This window comes from Heloderma suspectum, chromosome 13 (genome assembly GCF_057233095.1).
Source record: "Heloderma suspectum isolate Gila_16-S chromosome 13, 16-S_ref, whole genome shotgun sequence".
In the NCBI taxonomy this organism is placed as follows: Eukaryota; Metazoa; Chordata; class Lepidosauria; order Squamata; family Helodermatidae; genus Heloderma; species Heloderma suspectum.
The window spans coordinates 32,272,772-32,291,709 of record NC_139470.1 but is presented as its reverse complement, the minus strand read 5'-3'; the positions used below and the strand labels follow the sequence as shown (position 1 = coordinate 32,291,709).

General features: G+C 45.1%; 1 protein-coding gene across 1 annotated transcript in view; it reads right to left on the bottom strand.

The window, feature by feature from the left end:
• The window catches only part of SPECC1L (sperm antigen with calponin homology and coiled-coil domains 1 like), a 93,174-nt gene extending 75,393 nt beyond the window's left edge, over window positions 1-17,781 (bottom strand). Inside the window, exons 1-2 of the mRNA XM_084819914.1 lie at window positions 17,548-17,781; window positions 1,144-1,333 (exon numbers count right to left, since the gene is read on the bottom strand). Coding sequence (XP_084676040.1) covers window positions 1,144-1,296 — 153 coding nt within the window. The 5' untranslated portion in view covers window positions 1,297-1,333; window positions 17,548-17,781. The remainder of the gene's footprint in view (window positions 1-1,143; window positions 1,334-17,547) is intronic.
• Between the last annotated feature and the right edge of the window lie 1,157 nt (window positions 17,782-18,938).

The window sequence follows — 18,938 nt, the reverse complement described above, 5'->3', positions numbered from 1 at the left end:
TCGGACCCATGGCCGCTCACTTGTGGGGTGCCACAGGGATCCATCCTCTCCCTGATGCTATTTAACATTATGTGAAGGAGCTGGGGGCTATCATCAGGAGGTTTGGGGTGCGGTGACATCAATATGCGGATGACACACAGCTCTACCTCTTGTTTAAATCTTCACCAAGGTTAGCTGTAGAATCCCTGTCCAAATGTCTGGAGACGGTGAGTGGCTGGATGGGGAGGAATAAGCTGAACCCTGACAAGACCGAGGTACTTTTGGTGGGAGACAAGAGGAGGTTGGGGGATGTTGACCTGGTGTTGAATGGGGTAAGGCTACCCTTGAAAGACCAGGTCCACAGCCTGGGGGTCATTTTAGACTCCCAGCTCTCCATGGAGGCTCAGGTCAGTCAGGTGTCAGCTGTGAGCTGGACAGCGCTGTACCAACTCCATCTGATACGGCAGCTGCACCCCTACCTTCCCGACCATCTGCTCCCATCGGTAGTACACGCCCTGGTCTCCTCTTGTCTAGACTACTGTAATTTTGCTCTATGTGGGGTTACCCTTGAAGACGGTTCAGAAACTGCAGCTGGTACAGAATGCGGCAGCTCGCCTGATTAAAGGCAGCCACCGGCGTGATCACATCACTGCGATGCTGAAGGAGTTGCACTGGTTATGAGTTGTTTTCCGGGTCAAATTCAAGGTGATGGTTTTGACCTTTAAAACCCTATATGGTTCTGGCCCAGCCTATCTTAAGGAGCGCCTCCAGCAACACCAGACAGGCCGCTTAAAAAGGTCAAACTCGGATGGCCTTCTCTCTGTCCCATCAGCCAGGTCAGCTAGACTGGTGAGGACGAGGGAGAGGGCCTTTTCTGTGCTGGCCCCCACTCTGTGGAACACCCTCCCTAGGGAACTCCGCCATGCCCCCTCTTTAATGAGCTTCCGCCGTGCATTAAAAACGTGGTTGTTCAGGCAGGCATTTGAGGCTAGGGTAGTTTTTAGAAATATGATTTTTTAAAGTAGAATGTTATTGTTTTGAAATTGTATTGCTGTACATCACCCAGAGTGGCTGGGTGACCGGCCAGATGGGCGATTAAGAAATTAAATCAATCAATCAATCAATCAATCAGTATCTAATTAAGGAGAAACAACAAGGGGATACCTTCAATAATGACGCTGCTGTCCCCGTTTTTGAAAGTTTGGTTACTGCAGATACTGTGGAATTGGTTTCTGGTTTGACTTTCTCCACGGTTTGTATTTTATTAATCCCAGGCACTTTGGGCACTGAACAAACGCTCCGGCTTGCTTTCTTCATTCTTGGCTACCTGTTTGATATGCATTTACGAGCAAATCTGGAAAGAGAAAACAATTTAAAAACATTGAGGACAGAGATCATTTCTGAAAATATGCTTCCTACCCTTTAAAGTAATGTCCTTAGCTGATAATTCACTGAGCTGATTTAGTAGCCAAAACACTACAAAAACAAAGATCTTGCCATTGCCTGTTGGCAAGACAACCCTTTGCTTCATGAAGGCTTTATGTTAGGTCAGGGCACTTTTGTTTGCATTATTTCCCAATAACATCTGCAATAATTTGGTTGATTTTTAATAATTTTGCACATCTTCTATTTTTTCAACCAGAAACAGTGGTTTATTCATTGGGAATAAAACATGAATACAACAAATCTCAGGATATTTTGGTTTCAGAATAAGATTAAGAAACAGCTTTGGAGGCCCTGGTTAAGGGCAAAAAGTATTTCAAATGAAGTAAATAAATAGGAATAAATCCAGTGATGTAACTTCATTTACAGTGGTGAGAATGGAATTAAATATCAATGACTACAGTAAAAGAATAATCATGGAGGGTTCAATCCTTTGGGTAGACGGTTGCCTCCGAATTCGGAGGCAGACAGCATCCAATCCAGGGCAGGTGGAGCATGGAGGGGATCTCCTCCTCCGTGCTCCAGCCACCCTGCATTTGCAGTTGGATGACTGATTTCAGCTGTCTAATTCGGGTGCCTCGGGGGGGGAGAGGCTGGACGGCACATAGGAAGCATAACAGCACATCCGCAGTCCCCTCCCCCAGGAATCCCCCCCTTTGGCCACTCCACGCTGCTCTTCTGTGGAGCCAGGGATGAACTACACCTCCTACGAGGCAGCAGGGGAGGGGGCAGGGAGTCAGATTTCTGGGAACCAAGCTCGGAGTGCTGGCTCCGAGCTTGGTTCCCATAAACCAAAAAATTCTATGGCCGTCTAGATGCTGTCTAGCGGCCACAGGATTGAGCCCTAAATCACTCTTCTTAGTGGTAGGCAGTTCTTCAATTAGGATGCAATCCTATGCGTGTTTAGACAGGAAAAAGTCCTACAGCTTCCACAGTTCTGTTCAGAATGCTGGAAGTTGAATGCATGTTTAGTCAAAAAGAATCCTACAATTGCACTCAAACTGTTATAAAATAATTTGAGACATAAGGTCTTTTTTAAGCTTGATCATATATAAGACAGCACAACAGGTTTATGCATAAGGCTGGATAATAAAGCAAAAGGGAAATTAAATTAGTTGGAAATTGTCCATCTTCAGTAACATATCATCACAGTGGCTGAATACATATGGAAAAAAGACCAAATGCATTTGGGACACCAAAAACACTTCAGTTACACTAATCTTTTCATCCAAAAGAAGGAACACATTCAATAAGGACATGTGAAGATAACCCAGAATTCCTTCAGCTCCCTGTCATGGAAACCTTTAGTTTAAAAGGTAAAGAGCTCCAGCTGGCCCCAAACACACACACATTTTGATGCTTCTGAGGACTGTCAGAGACTCTGCCCCATTCAACACAGATAGCATGATCCAAGAGACCTTATACAGCACTGGCATGTCACACTGAAGAGATGGTGAAGACAACTGCAGTTCTCAGTGGCATTTTCTACTGTGTTAAAACATACGTGGGGGACAAACAATTCTCTAATTTGCACATTAATATCTGAAGGTCCAGAAATTACAACCTGAACTTTGAATCCAAGATTAACATTTTCCGTTTAAAAACTTTTGGTGAAAAGCAACTGTTGTTAGGCACTAGCCTTATGTCTAGTCATAAATCCTATTGTACGGTTCAAAGGCTGAAATGCAAAAAAATGGAAGTTGCATTAAGATGTGGACACAGTAAACTGGTTATTTCTACCTTTCGATACACTGAAATCTATTGTCTTCCTCTCCATTAGGTGACCCCCCCTTCTTTCATCACTCCCTCCAAGAAGCAGCCATTAAGTGCATGACATCTTACCCTGTAGGACAAGAAGGTCTATTGCTGGTATTATTAGCCTGCTGCCACCACATAAAGCATTTTCTTCTGTTACACTGTACCCTCAAGTATATCAGGCTAATTTTGCTGCTGCTGTTTAAACTGCCCGTTCTAATTCACGTGGGTACCGATTTCCTCCAAGCCACACTTTGTAACACTGTGTTCAATTTTCATTTTAAACAGTAATAATATTTCCCATTCTCCCAAAGACAAGTAAATAATAAACCAGAATAGACAAGGAAATCTCACTCCTTCTCTTCTCAAGCCCCATCTTCCAACTGTCCTAACTGCTCAGTTCCTTCAACTGTCGCTTCCCTCACTGACCAATTCCATCGTGGGAAAGAAGCCCAAACTTAGTGAAGTTCTATCACCATCACAGCCAATCAAAACAGCATATTTGCTTCCCTTCTTTAATAATGATGAACATTTCACTTTGTATTTCTCCAAGTAAATATACATCATCTGTTTAAGTTTAATGAAATGCAACAGTCCTCCATTTCACCACAAGGTTTACAAAGCAAGTGTATTATTAGTCCCCTGGCTATATCACTGGGTAGCTTCAGGACAACTCTGCAGACGAAGACCTGGTTCGCACATAATGACGACTCACGACTCATTAGTTAAAAGACTGATGGGTTGTCCTGCATAGGCAGGAGAGATCAGGCAGTGTGCCCACCTCTTCTGCTCTTACTCCACAACCTATGATCGGCTCCTTCGTAAGTTGTGGAGTGCGACATGCGAACCTGGACATCTGGATTGTTTGGAGGCTAAACTCAGCAGTTAACCCATGGTTTGTTGTTGGGTTAACCGCTGAGTTGTTAGCCCCTTAACAACCCAGCGGTCCAGACTCAGACGTCATGCTCCATAATCTATGAAGGAGCTGATCGTGGGTTGTGGAGTAAAAACAGAAGAGGTGGGAGCATGGCAGGCAGTGTGCCCAGTCTCTCCTGCTCGTCCCTGACAAGCTATTAGTTTTTAAACTGATGGGCTGTTGTTACGTGTGAACAGCCTCTGCGAGTCTCTCCTACTTCCAGACCGTATAACCCACTCTTAGTACAGATCTTCAGGAGGTACATTTGATCTGCACAAAATAGTCCATAATGTTGAAGTGGGGGAAAAAATCTGTGAATTTTACAAAATGATTTACAAATAAAAAACTGGAAAGTCTGGATTGCATAAGTATTCACCTCCTTTGCTATGACACCCCTAAATAAGCTATGGTGTAACCAACTGCCTTCAGACATCACATAATTAGTTGAATGGAGTCCACCTGTGTGCAATTCAAGTGTCACGTGATCTCAGATTAAATACACCTGTTTTTGGAAGGCCCCAGAGTTTGCTGGAGAGCATATCTAAACAAACAGCATCATGAAGACCAAGCATCTATCAAAACAAGTCCAAGATAAAGTTCTGGAGAAGCATCAATCAGGGTTGGGTTATAAAAAAAAATAATTTATCTGGATAGACTGGAGCGCTGGGCAGAAAACAACAGAATGACATTTAATAGGGACAAATGCCAAGTTCTGCACCTAGGAAAAAGAAACCAACTGCACAGTTACAAGATGGGGGATACATGGCTCAACCACACTACAAGCGAGAAGGATCTTGGAATTGTTGTCCATCACAAGCTGAAGATGAGCCAACAATGTGATGTGGCTGCAAAAAAGGCAAATGCTATTTTGGGCTGCATTAATAGAAGCATCACTTCCAAATCCCGGGAAGTACTAGTTCCCCTCTACTCAGCACTGGTGAGGCCTCATCTAGAGTACTGTGTCCAGTTCTGGGCACCACACTTTAAGAAGGATGCAGACAAACTGGAGAGGGTTCAGAGGAGGGCAACAAAGATGATCAGGGGACTGGAAACAAAGCCCTATGAAGAGAGACTGAAAGAACTGGGCATGTTTAGCCATGAGAAGAGAAGACTGAGGGGAGAGAGGATAGCGCTCTTCAAGTACTTGAAAGGTTGTCACAGAGAAGAAGGCCAGGATCTCTTCTTGATCATCCCAGAGTGCAGGACACGGAATAATGGGCTCAAGTGACAGGAAGCCAGATTCCGGCTGAACATCAGGAAAAACGTCCTGACTGTAAGAGCAATACAATGGAACCAATGACCTGGGGAGGTGGTGGGCTCTCCCACACTGGAGGCGTTCAAGACGAGGCTGGACAGCCATTTGTCAGGGATGCTCTGACTTGGATTCCTGAATTGAGCAGGGGGTTGGACTCGATGGCCTTGTAGGCCCCTTCCAACCCTACTATTCTATGAATCTATTCTATTCTATAATCCCAAACTATGAACACTGCCTGGAGCACTGTTAAATCCATTATTACAAAATGGAAAGAATATAGCACAACTGACTCTGCCTAGAGTAGTGGTCTCCAAAATGGGGTGCATCCACCCCAGGGGGTGCACAAGACAGCCCATTGGGGTGCATGAGCCGCCTGATAATTGAGCAGTCTCCTGCTGCCCTAATGAGCTGTCACTGTGTGCAATGATGGCAGCAGCAGAGGCAGCAGGATGGGATGGGAGCCGAGAGGGAAGCTCCATGGCATCTCTCTCTCGGCTCCAGTCCTATCCTGCCTCTGCTGCAGCCACAGAGAGCAACTGTGCCAGTCTCTGCCAGGCATGGCAGAGAAAGGCGCAGTTGCTTGCTTGGCTGTGGCACCACAGCAGGTGCCATCCTGCTGAAGAGGAGCAAATATGTTCCAAATTTGCTGATCTTTTCTGTGATGACAAGTGGCTGTCAGTAGTATGCTACCTAGCAGATATTTTTGAAAAAATAAATACACTTAATCTGTCCCTTCAAGGTAAAGGTGATGTTTTAACAATGAGTAAGAAAGTAACTGCTTTTTGAAAGGAACTTGAGCTATGGAGAGAGCACTTTGAAAATGGATGTTTGGAAATGTTTCCATCGGTATGTGATTATGTTGCTGAAAACGATGTGTGTCACCTATTAAAACTCTGCACACTTTAAAAACTTGGAAATGGAATTTTCTAACATGTTTAAAAATCTTTCAAATGAAGAGTTTCAGTGGGCTTTGAACCCATTTGTTAAAACTATAAAAATGCAACACCTTCTGATTAGTTTGCAAGAACAACTGATTGACATAAGGGAAGATGGAAGTTTATTAGCTGAATTTCAACAAAAACTTTTGCCTAATTGGTGGATGGGATTGAAAAATGAGTATACGATTTAGTAAGTGCAGCCAACGATGAACTTCTATTTGGATCTATGTATCTTTGTGAGGTGTCTTTCTCAGCTATGACAGCCATTAAAACCAAGTATTAAAATAAACTGAACTTAGAACCAGACCTTCGAATCGCTATATCACAAAGTATTAAATCAAAATTTTCCAAAAAAATGAAGCGTATTCAATCATATTGCTCTCACTAAAAATATTATTAATAGTAATATTTTTAGTGAAAGCAAAAAAGGTTTTTTAAACCATTAATAAAAAAATTATTTTAAAAATATTGTTTGTTTCATCTTTAGCTCCTTTTTAAATTTCTATTTTTGTGTATATTTTATAATGTACATAATATATGAGTACATAACTTATAAATAAATATACATATATTGGGGGTGCATGCTCAAAAATGTTTTACTGATGGGGTGCATGATCAAAAAAGTTTGGAGACCATTGGCCTAGAGAACTCAGTGACCAGGTAAGAAAAGATTAATCAGAGAAGCAAGAAAGATGTCAATGGTAACTCTGAAAGAACTGGAGAGATCCACAGCTGAGATGGGAGAAACAGAAAACTTGTTTCAGTAAGCAGGGGACCTGGGACTGGGGTGGAGGTTCACCTTTCGGTATGACAATGACCCTAAACACACAGCCAAAGTTATACTGTAGTGGTTTAAAAACAAGAACCTGAATGTCTTAGAATGGCCCAGTCAAAGCCCAGACCTCAATCAGATTGAGAATCTGTGGCAAGACTTGAAAACTGCTGTTCACCAACAGTCCCCATCCAGCCTGACAAAGCTTGAGCAATCTTGCCAAAAAGAATGGGCAAAAATTGCAGGATCCAGACGCACAAAGCTGGTAGAGACTTACCCCCAAAGACTCACAGCTGTAATTGCTGCCAAAGGCCATTCTACCAAATACTGACTGGGGGGGGGGGGGGGATACTTAGCAACCAACAAATGCCCGTTTTTGTTTTTTGTTTTACTCTTTATTACAGTTGTTTAGACCCGTTCAATTTAAATATGTAGACAAGTATACAAATATTGAGATATAGGCTATGATTTCTTCAACTTAAGTAATACAGTCACACAACTTGGCTCTTGTTTGCATGGCGATTAGAAAGAAATTAGCCACCTGTTCAGTGACATGTGGGACCTTATCTGAGAGATAATTACCAATCTTTCATCTGGATGGCCTGGGAATTTGGTCAGAAGAGGATAAATTATGTGGTGTCTCAAATCAGAGTAAAAATTACAATATAAAAGTACATGTAACAAAGTTTCAGGGACTCTTGCTCTGCCTGGACACAAACTGTTTTGAAGTGGAATTTTCAGACGTCTGCCCTGGAACACTGCTGTTGGTAGAAGATTAGGTCTTGAGAGTATAAACGCTCTGCGAGCTTGTTTATTCCTAAAAAGTGTCAAATAAGAAGGTGAGGTACCATAACTGGGCAGAATGCCATGGGCCACTGGATAACAAGTGCTGTTAGCCAGAGAGTACAGATCCTGTCTTTCAATATCATATAATTTTTGGATCAGAAATTTGGATGCTGGTTGTTGTTTAAGCATTAGAAGGGATTCAAATGAAACACCAGTTGAGCTAATTCTATGTAAAATTATATGGGACCATTTACTAGAATATGAGTCTACTAGCACAGAATACGCAAAACTAGATGCTGGTGAAGAAAAATGCAGACGTAACCAAAATTTTAGTGCCTAGGCCCATGCTGTGGTTTCGACAAACCCTACACCCATTTCCAAACACATGGTTACATATCCTACACAATGAGGTACCCCCCCAAATATGATGCAAGAAAAATGCTTGGACTTTTTCCAGAGCAGAATTTGTTGACTCGATCCATACAGGGATACTGTATAATAACTGATTCAATGACTTAACTCTGAATACTCTGAGGGCTGGGGGAATACTCCGACCACCTTGGGTGTAATAAAAATGAACAACAGCAGATGCACTGCAATTTGCAGAACTGGGTGCATTTCTGCACTGTACATTCCACAAGATTATATTAGAAATAAAGCCCTAGGTACTTAATTTCTTTAACCTGTTCTGAAGTATTCCCCTTTAATGTCTAGTGAAACATTTTCCATGACTTGGAGAAAACCATAATTTTCGATTTTACAAAATTTATAATCAATGAGTTTTTATCACAATACTCTGAGAAGGTCTGTAATAGTCATTTCAAGCCCAGTTCATAGAATCATAGAATAGTAGGGTTGGAAGGGGCCTACAAGACCATCGAGCCCAACCTCCTGCTCAATGCAGGAATCCAAGCCAGAGCATCCCTGACAGATGGCTGTCCAGCCTCATCTTGAAGTTGGGTTAGAGATAATCACAGCATCATCTCCATATAACAATGAGACCTGCCTTAAACCAAGCAAGGTGTGTGTGTGTCCTTCTACCAGCAGCAGTGATGGAACTAAGTCATTCAGAAATAATTGAATAAAAAAATACAACCCTGTTTTACACACCCCTTTTTGTCATGATGTCATTTGTCAACTGGCCCTGTTGACACAACGGACTTGAAGACTTGTTTGGGTATACAAATTATGTATAAGGAACAAGAATCTTCTATCCATAGATGTTTTTTCTAGTTTATCCCACAATAGTTTTCTTGAGACAGAGTCAAAAGCCCCTTTCAGGTCAATAAATGCTGTCAATAATTTCCCCCTACTTAGTTTAATGTATTTCTCTGCTAAATGAGCTAGCATAATACAATGATCCAATGTGGATTTATTAGAACAAAATCCAATTTGTTCATGTTTCAGGATGTCTTCATCCTTCACCCATGTTAGAGGTTTTCAGACAGTTGCCTTGTATGTAGTTTCCCTATAATGGACAAAAGGCTCATTGGCCGGTAATTTGCCAGAACCTTTGGGTCTGCCTTTTTAAAAATAGGAAATATGATTGCCTTAGTCCTTTCAAGTACTTCAAAGGTTGTCACAGAGACGAAGGCCAGGATCTCTTCTCGATCATCCCAGAATGCAGGACATTGAATAATGGGCTCAAGTTACAGGAAGGCAGATTCCGTCCGGCTGAACATCAGGAAAAACTTCCCTAAATAAATTATTTGCCTCTACATTGTAAAGATGTTTAATGAATTTATTGTTTTTAAAAATCCACCAGCAGACGGTGGCCTTATAGAATGTTTACTTGGAAGTAAGTCCCACTGTGCTCAAAAAGACTTACTCCTAGATTAGTGTATACAGGACTGTGGCATGATGCACACTTACCTACTGAACATAATATAATTGATTTCCAAGTAAATATAGGTAGGATCAGGCTGTAAGTTATCCAGAAAACGACATGCAACATCAGCCTTGGAAAGCTCAGTCTGCAGCCTAAGAGATGTATACGCCTAAAATAGAGAATGTGAAGAACTCTATTCTTGAATTTCAAGTTGCGATGTAAAGACTGAAGTCCTAATATACATACAAGATGCAATTCAGCTTCACAAAATCAATAGACTTATTACTGACTTCACTGGGAGGTAGTTTGAGAATCCCTGATCAAGACATTGATAAACAGACACCTCGTAATTTTTGTAATTGTGATTGACATGCTTGTCCCTGGGCAATAAGACTATTATCCACATTGCAACCAAATGATCTGGAAGATGTAAATTAGAACACAAAGAAAGGATAGCTATTCCTTACGATTTGCTTATAACAGTTTGTCACAGAGAGGAGCTAGTGGTAGCAGAAGAGGAAAATCATAAACATTTAAGAGTGGGACTGAGTAGTTCTGAAAGCCCATTTCCTTTTATCCTCATTCAGGCACCAGATAACTCTTAACTTTTGAAATTATTTTACATAACGAAACAAAGCATGAATCTGCAGTTTAAATAATCAAGTCAGGCTGCTGGTTTTTAAGAATGTTTCCCATACACCAAAATATTTCCTCCATCACTTTGAGGCAACAAGCCCAGAATCAGTACGAAAAACACATACATGTCCCCAAATGCATGACTGTATATTTTGCACTACTGAACATCATTCTATGTCATTTCTCCCACTCCACAAAGTACTCTAATTCACACTGCAGTGTTTCACAGTCTTCCTCAGTGTTAATATTGCCTCCAAAATTAAATGTATCAAGACCGCCCAAAGATAAACAAACTATTACAAACATAGGGGGTGTTCGGATGGTAAAAGGAGGTAAAAGGAGCCATTGGTAAAAGGAGCCATTGTGGCTTCTGCCCCCCACTCCCGCGTGGGTCACTCACATGGCCATCATTTGCATAATCACTGACACTGTGTCATCCGAACCCGGCGATGCGGCGGGGCTGGCTTCATATCCACCCTACAACCTCTACTGCACGTCATAGCCACCCCTGCTGCGTTGTGTTTGGACACCATGGCAACCTGCACTGCAGCGCAAATAATTATGCCAATGATGGTCACGTGCAGGGGCAGGGCGAGAAGCCATGATGGCTTCTTTTACCTCAGTGATTGTCCAAACCTAGACATAGTGTCCAAAAGCACCACAGCCAATTTACCACAGCAGACTCTCTCAGAAACCATATCCAGGATCAATTTAAATTTGAAAACAACTTGTATCTTCAGGCCAACAGCAATACAGTATGACAAAATATTCACAGCTATCATGGAACAGTGCTTCTTCAGCAACTATTAACTCCTCCTCCTCCAATATTTGAGTTCTATTGTTTAAACTCACAAAAATAAATCCCTAGAGAAATTTCAACAGGAGATCAATGACTTTCACTTTGCCGTTAACTTGACCCTGGAGCAATTTACACTTCAAGCATGTTTCCTGGATACTAGACTGCAATGGTGCCATAGCTCTATAGCAGGGATAGGGAACCTCCAGCCCATAGAGGTTCCCCATCCAGCCTGGGGAGCCTCCTCAAATTCCTCCAGAGAACGGTGCTTGGCCAGTGATAACAGCAGGGAGAGAACAGTGACTGAAGGTAACAGGGGCGATTCCCATGAGTGCCAAGACCCCTCCCAACTGGGAGGGAGAGTTGTGCACAGGGGACCCCCCTTGCATCTCTGATCACAGCGCACATGTAGCCAGAGACTCAACTGTGGCCAGGAGGAGTCACTGTTCACATGCCACTCACCACCCAAAGTCTGTTCATATGCCACTTGCTATCTCCATGGGGAGAGACGGTATATGAAGCCTGAGACTCGGACGGTGCTGGGACAGCAAACTGCTCCTCCCAGTGGTGGCCAAGTCTCTTTCTCCGTGCTGAGCGAGGCACAAAACTCTGTGCTTCTCTCAGCACAGAGAAAGACAAAATGGGCAGGGAGGATCAGGATGACATCACTGGCCATACCTATGCCCACTAATGTCATCCGGTCTGCGGAGGGTCTGGTGGGCCATATAAGATGTTACCTCGTAGTGGAAATGCACCAATAGTCATATGTTTCTAAGCTGTTATCCAGCCTACCCCACATGATCCACTGTCCACAGCTAAAAAAACTCTGTAATACTTCTGCTTTTATCCCTCAGACCAGAACTCACAATAGGGTTAAGGTGATATAAACCCACATTGGTTTCTTCTTGCAAAGGTGGCCATGAACCTATTTTTTTAATCCAAAAATTATTCTTCTTTGAACTGGCAGAATATAGTCCCTAGAAAAATATAAAATCAAAGCATCTCAAGCCCAGAGAATAAGACCACCACCACTGCTCAGAACTGGTTTATGAATATTACAACACATTTAGTGAGCACTGTTGAGCTCCCCTTGTTGAACAAAGATAATTCTTATAAGCTCAAGAAAAACTTTTCAAGGACAGAGCCTTGTGGCACTCCACTCACTCTAGGTTGAGTACAGCCATTAATGAACATTTGCTGGGTATGGTTGTTCAACCAGTTGTGGATCCACCAAACAGCAGCATTGTCGTGCCCATATTTTGCCATCTTGTCAACAACGATGTTATGGGAGACCCTGTCAAATGCTTTGCTGAAATCTAGTTATACTATACCCATGGCATTCCGTGATCTACCAGATTAGTAAATCTGTCAAAAAGGAGATATGGTTGGTCTGGCATGAATTATTTTTTATTAACTCATACTCTCTCCTAGTAATCAATGCACTCTTTTAAAGATTTCACAGATAGACTGCTTAACAATCTGTTATACAATTCCTCCTGGTATCAACATCAGAGTGACTAGTCTCTAGTTTCCCAGATCTGACTCCTGCACCCCCCTTGAACAAAAGGACAATATTTACCCCTCTCCATCACCCCATCTGTTCTTCAAGAATTCTTAAAATATTCCAAAAAGCAGCTATGAGATTAGGTCTGCAATCTCCTTTGGCAGTCTGGGATGTAATTCATCTGGCCCTAGAGACTTAAGTCGCCTTTCTTGCAGCATCCTAGTTCGTATGTAATGCCAATTCCTGGGTTAAACAAACCAGGAATGGGCATGGCCATCCGGGAGCAGGTCAGCATGCTGCCTCCTACCCACTCGCTACTTGCACTTTGAACCAGCTTTCCGAAATAACCCAGGAATGCCCTGTTCCTGGGTTGTTGTCGTGATGTGCAAACCGAGCACTCTGGGTTGTTTAGGGTTAAACAACTCAGAGTTTTAACCCAACAACAAACCATGGGCTAAAACGAGACAACCCAGAGTGCTGGATTTGCAGATCATGACAACAAGCCAGGAACTTTATGGGGCAATCCGGATCAACACATTGGTAAGAAAATGTTTTTGTGGAGGTCGTAGACAGATACAGCAATTTTTACTTTGGATTTTTACTTTGGATCAACTGATGGGTGCTGATGATGCGTTCCTATCGTTTCCTATCCTATACGCTAAGGATGATTTACCATTCAGTTATGGCTGAATGGCAATACTTACAATCGCAACATCTGCTAATATCTAGTTTTGGCCTGCTGCTTTTACAGCATCAGAGTCTCTGTCATTGCTGGATGCACTTACTGGGGCTGGTCAGGCAAAGCGACCCATGTTACTGGTGAATAAATATAATATATAGGAGGAGGATCATGCAAGCCGCCTTGGGTTCCTTGCAACAGGAAAAAAGGCGGGATATAAATGCAATAAAAAAAATATAGTTGTTGCACCTATGGATCTTAGGCTGTGTCTTATTCAGCAAAAACTGAAAAAGTTGTATTTTCATATGTATGTATGTATGTATTTCATGTGTGTTCATTAATATTGACATATACAAATGTAGATAATTTTTCCTTTTTTCTTCTCTTGTTTTATTTATATTTTCCTTTCGTTGAAATTTCACACAAAAAAGAAATACAACACAACAACTACCCAGGAACACGAGTTCCTGGGTTTAGGAAGCGGAAGAGAGGCAGTATGCTTACTCATGCACTCACAAACAAGCATGGGTTGTTAACCATGGGTTTGATTATGCAAATTGGGCCACTATTCTATTTTTCCCCAAGCTGAGCACAGTTCCCCTTGTGAGAGAAGATGGAGGCAAAATAAGAGTCGAGTAATTCCATCTTCACTTGCCACCTGTCACTTCACCATCTTCCCAAGCAGTGGACCTACTTGACCTTGTTTTTCTTGCTCTTAACATAGCTAAATAAGCCCTTTTTGTTGCTTTAGCTCAAGCCTCAGCTCATTCTGGGCCTTAGCCTTCCTGACACCATCTTTACAGGCTCAGGTAATGATAACAATGTCATTTAAGTGCATAAGAAAAAGGTGCTCTATGGTACAAAGCACTGGCCCAGCTATAGGTGGTTCGCAATTATCCCCATGACCTAGAGTAACATAGTCCCTAGGAGTGCAAGTCAGGAAGTCTCTGATTCACAATTCAGAAACACCAAAAGGTGATGGCATATTGTCTAAACTTCTGAACATCTGAAGGATCAGAAGGGATAATGTGGCCACTCTGCATTTTGGTGTGGGTGTCACCAGTATGCTGATGACGCTCAGCTCTATTTCTCCTTGTCATCGGAGACAGCTGGGGCAGTGAAGGTGCTGGACCAGTGCCTGGAGGCTGTAATGGGCTGGATGAGGGCCAAGAAACTGAAGCTGAATCCTGACAAGATGGAAGCTCTGTGGATTGGGGGTTCCGAGTCTGGGAATTGGGTAAGCGGCCTGTCCTGGACGGGGTTGCACTCCCCCTGAAGAAGCAGGTGCATAGCTTGGGAATACTCCTAGATCCATTCCTGTCACTGGAGCCCCAGGTGGGCTTTGTGGCCTGGAGTACTTGTGGCCAGCATTGGCTGATCTGCCAGCTGCGGCCTTTCCTGGACAGGGATAGCCTAGCCACAGTAGCGCACGCTCCAGTAATTTGCCGATTAGACTGCTGCAATGCACTTTACGTGGGGCTGCTCTCGAAGACAACACGAAAGTTGCAGCTAGTGCAAAATGCAGCAGCTAAACTGCTGACCGGAACGTCTCACAAAGATCATATAACACCAGTTTCGAAGGAATTGCATTGGCTACCAATACGCTTCCTGTCAGAATTCAAGCGGCTAGTGATGGCATTTAAAGCCCTAAGCGGCTTGGGACCTCGCTATTTGAGGGAGCGCCTCTCCCTGTGTATGCCTGCCCAAGGACTGAGATCTGTTGGAGGGGTCCTCCTGTGTCCCACCAGTGTGAGACATACACTATGGTTAGATGTGGGAAAGGGCTTTTTCTGTTGTGGCATCTCTCCCCTTGTGGAATGCTCTTCCCTTGGAGGCCCGATCGGCACGGACATTGCCTTCATTTTGGTGCCAAGTTAAAACATGCCTTTAACAAAACCTTTGAGGGCTAAATGCATGACCTAAAGTAGTATATTGTGTTATTGTTTTAGATTTTAAATTGGTATTAACTTGCTTAATGGTTTAATATGTTTTTAGCTGTTTAAATTATTTATCATTTTATACTAAATTGATTTTATCTGTATGCCACCCTGAGAGCCTAATGATATAGGGCAGGATATAAATGTTTCAAATAAAATACTTGATAAAAATATTATCATGAATCTCCATGTACAGGGGTAGCATACCTCTGGTTACCAGATGCTGAGGGATAAACAGGAGGTAATGCCCACCCTTTATATGCCTTGCTTGTGACCTTCCAAAGGCATTTGGATGGCTGCTTTCAGAAACAGGGCTAGATGGACTTTTGGTTTAGCCAAGAAGCTGAGAAATCCACAAATCACCCCTCAACCATGAACTCACTGAGTTCCCCCTAAACCGGGCTAGGCAAGCCATTCTCTCTCTAAGTATCTCCCTGCCACCCCAAACCCACAATATGGGACTAATAACATTTGCCTATAGTACAAAGCTGTTGTAAAGATTATATTTCCATAACATATAGAAGACACTTTAAATATCCAGAAGTACCACATAAATACTACTAATTATAACATTTCTCAGGAACCTTCCAAGGCAAACAGTGGTCAAAGCTACATGATCTTTCTAAAACCATATAAAAACATAATGGTAAAAAATAATAATCACATAAACACATTCAGAAGAATCTGACCATAGGCTTTACAATTATTTATGTATTTAAAATATTTAAATAAGAACGTATTCTTCAACTATTATAATAATTCTTCTTGCTAGTTTGAATGCTTGCTGAGATATCTCAAGCCTGTTTCTGATTGGAATGTCAATCGTTTTTATTTATATAATTCATACCTCCCCTTTTCTATATCAATGTATACTCAAAGCAGCTAGCCAGTTTCTGAAACAACAAATGATATGACATATCCAAACTTCAAAAAATAATTGAGATGGCAGATTTAAAAGCAGCTGTATGGTGAAAAAAACCTGATTAAGGCTGCCATTCTAACAACACATGCTAGAGTGAAAGCCCCACTGAGTTAAATGGGGTTATTCCTGAATAAACATGCTTAAGATCATAATAGAGTGTGTATGCTGAGGAAAAACAAAAGGGTCCCTGTAGCACCTTAAAGACTAACATGGTTATTATGGCATACATTTTTGTGGATTGTAATCCACTTCATGAGATGCCTCTAGTGAAGAGACAAAGCTCAATAGTAGAACACATGGGGCAGAATCCAATGGGGTGCATACCTCCCCCCATGCAGATTTCTTTCTGCCCTGCTTATTCCCTTCTGCAAACGGTGGGTCCCCCCAATTCCATTGCACCAGGGGGACCCACCAGTTATGCAAGGGAGATTTACTGTTTCCTAGGGGAAGCCTCAAAATGAGCAGAAACGCTTGTTTCTGGAAAACAGGAGGTTGGCGGAGCTCCCTTATGCAAGCTCTGCTGGCCTGCCTCCTTCCAGAAACAAGTGTTTTTGCTTGTTTTGGGTTGCCCTGGAATGGCTAAATTGCCATTGTGAAAGCGGTGGGGGCTGCGTGTGCAATGCAATTGGTGGGGTGGAGAAGTATTGGCGTGTGTTAGTGCCCGGTTGGATTCTGCCCATTCTCTGCATGGAGAAGGTTGCAGGCTCAGCCCTTGCCAAGTTCAGGTAGGGACTGGAAAGGCTCTTGCCTGAAACCCTGGAGAGCCGCTCCTAGTCACTTCAGATCAGCCTTCTCCAACCTGTGTATATCAATGGGTGTGGATGATGGGAGTTGTAATTCAACGCACAGGGTGGGGGGACAAGATAGGGAAGGTTGGTGTCGCTGATACTGAACTGGATGGCCAAAGGGCCTCATTCAACAGGCCGCAGCTTCCTGAGATCCCCGCTTTAAAGGCGTTGCAAGGCTCTTGTTAGGATTCCGAACAAATATTAGCAGAATGCCTTTATCAGGCCAGCCAACAGATCACAAACAAGGGGCAGGCTTTTGAGACCGCCAGATCGCCTCATCGGGCAAGATGCTAGAAAGGGCGGCGGAGGAGGCCTCTGCCGCTGCGCGTGCGGCGCCGCTTTGCCACAAGGACGCCCGCGCCCCTCGATCCGCGCCGCTCCGGAGCAGGCAGCCGGGCATCGCCCTCCGCGCGCCACAGACGCCCTGAGGACGAGGCGGCCGGCCGCGGCCGCGCCGTCTCGGCAGCAACAGCCCAGGCCGGCTGGGGCGCCGCCTTGCTCCAGGCGCGGCGCGGCGCAGCGGGGGCGCCGGGCGGCCGGCCGCGGGCAGCCCGGAGAGGCCCGGGCCCGGCCCTCGCCGCCCGCCCCGAGGGGAAGGCCCGCCGGCCCTTACCGGACTGCGCCGCTGCTCCTCCTGCGCCTTGCTGCCGTCCGAGGCTCGGTGGACCCCGGCGGATCGCGGACGCTCAGGCCGGCGGCAGGGGCGACCACGGTCGCAAGCGGGCGGCGAACTCCCCCCGTGCGCCGCACTGCGCCGGCGCCGAGCCACGGCAGCAGCGCGCAGGCGCCGCGCTTGGGAGCGCAGGCGGGCGTCGGGCGGAGCGGACGGGAGCGCCCCGCGAGCCCCGGCGCACGCGCACTTCTGCGGAGAGGCACCGTCCGCAGTCGGAAAGGGCGGGAAGCGGGCGGCGCGCGAGGGGGCGGGCGCCTCTCGCGGCCCCCTCAGGCGCTCGCTGGGGCGGAGCCGCCGCCGGCCGAAGGAGCGGGCGCTGCCGCCGAGGCCGCGAGGCAAGGCGCAACCCGGCCTCCGGAGGGGCCTGGCGGGCGGGCGGGGCAGCCCGGCGCAGTGGCGCCGCCGCGCGGGGGAAGGCCGGCAGACGTCTTCGGCGCAGCGCCCTCGATGGCGCTCCTCGCGTCGAGCCGTTGGCAGGCCCGAGACCGCCAGGGGAGTCCGGGCAGCGAGCGGCGGCGGCGGTATCCAGCGGCGGGAGATCCAGGGCCTTGAAGCGCAGCCGACGCGCCAACGCAACCGCGGGTGGCCTGTTCGGCGGGGGAGCGCGCATGCGCGAGAACGCCTTGGGCAGACGCCGGGGGCGAGGGCCACCTTGGCACCCGCTGAACGGCAGTTGGCCTGGAACGGCGTGGAGCGGAGCCAATACAGGGAAGGCTGTGTTGAGGGTGGTCTCCAAGCAGGCCTCCGGCCCATGCCGAGGCAGCAGGAGCGCCTCATCTGATGGCCGCAGTTTTCAGATGGTGAGAGGACACGTCATTGTTGGCATGAGGACATCAGAGGACCCCTGATGCTGGATCAGACCACGGGTCCATGTAGTCCAGCATTCCATTCACACAATGGCCAACAAGGTGCTGACCCACAAGCAGGGCTTGAGTGCAACAGCACCCTCCCACCCATGTTCCCCAGCAACTGGAGTATATGGGCTCACTGCCTCTGGTTCTGGTGGTAGCACATAGCCATCAAGACTAGTAGACATGGATAGCCTTCTCCATGTATATGTACAACCCCCTCCTAAAGCCATCCAAATTGGCAGCCATCACTGTGGTAGCGAATTCCATAGTTTATGTGCTGTGTGAAGAAGTCCTTCCTTTTATTTGTCCTGAATCTCCTACCAGTCAGCTTCATGGGATGACACCAGGTTCTAGTATTTTGAGAGAGGGAGGAAAATGCCCCCCATCCACGTTCTCCGCACCATGCACAATTTTGTAGACCTCTATCATGTCTCCCCTTAACCTCCTTTTTTCCAAGCTAAACAATCCCAGCTGTTGTAA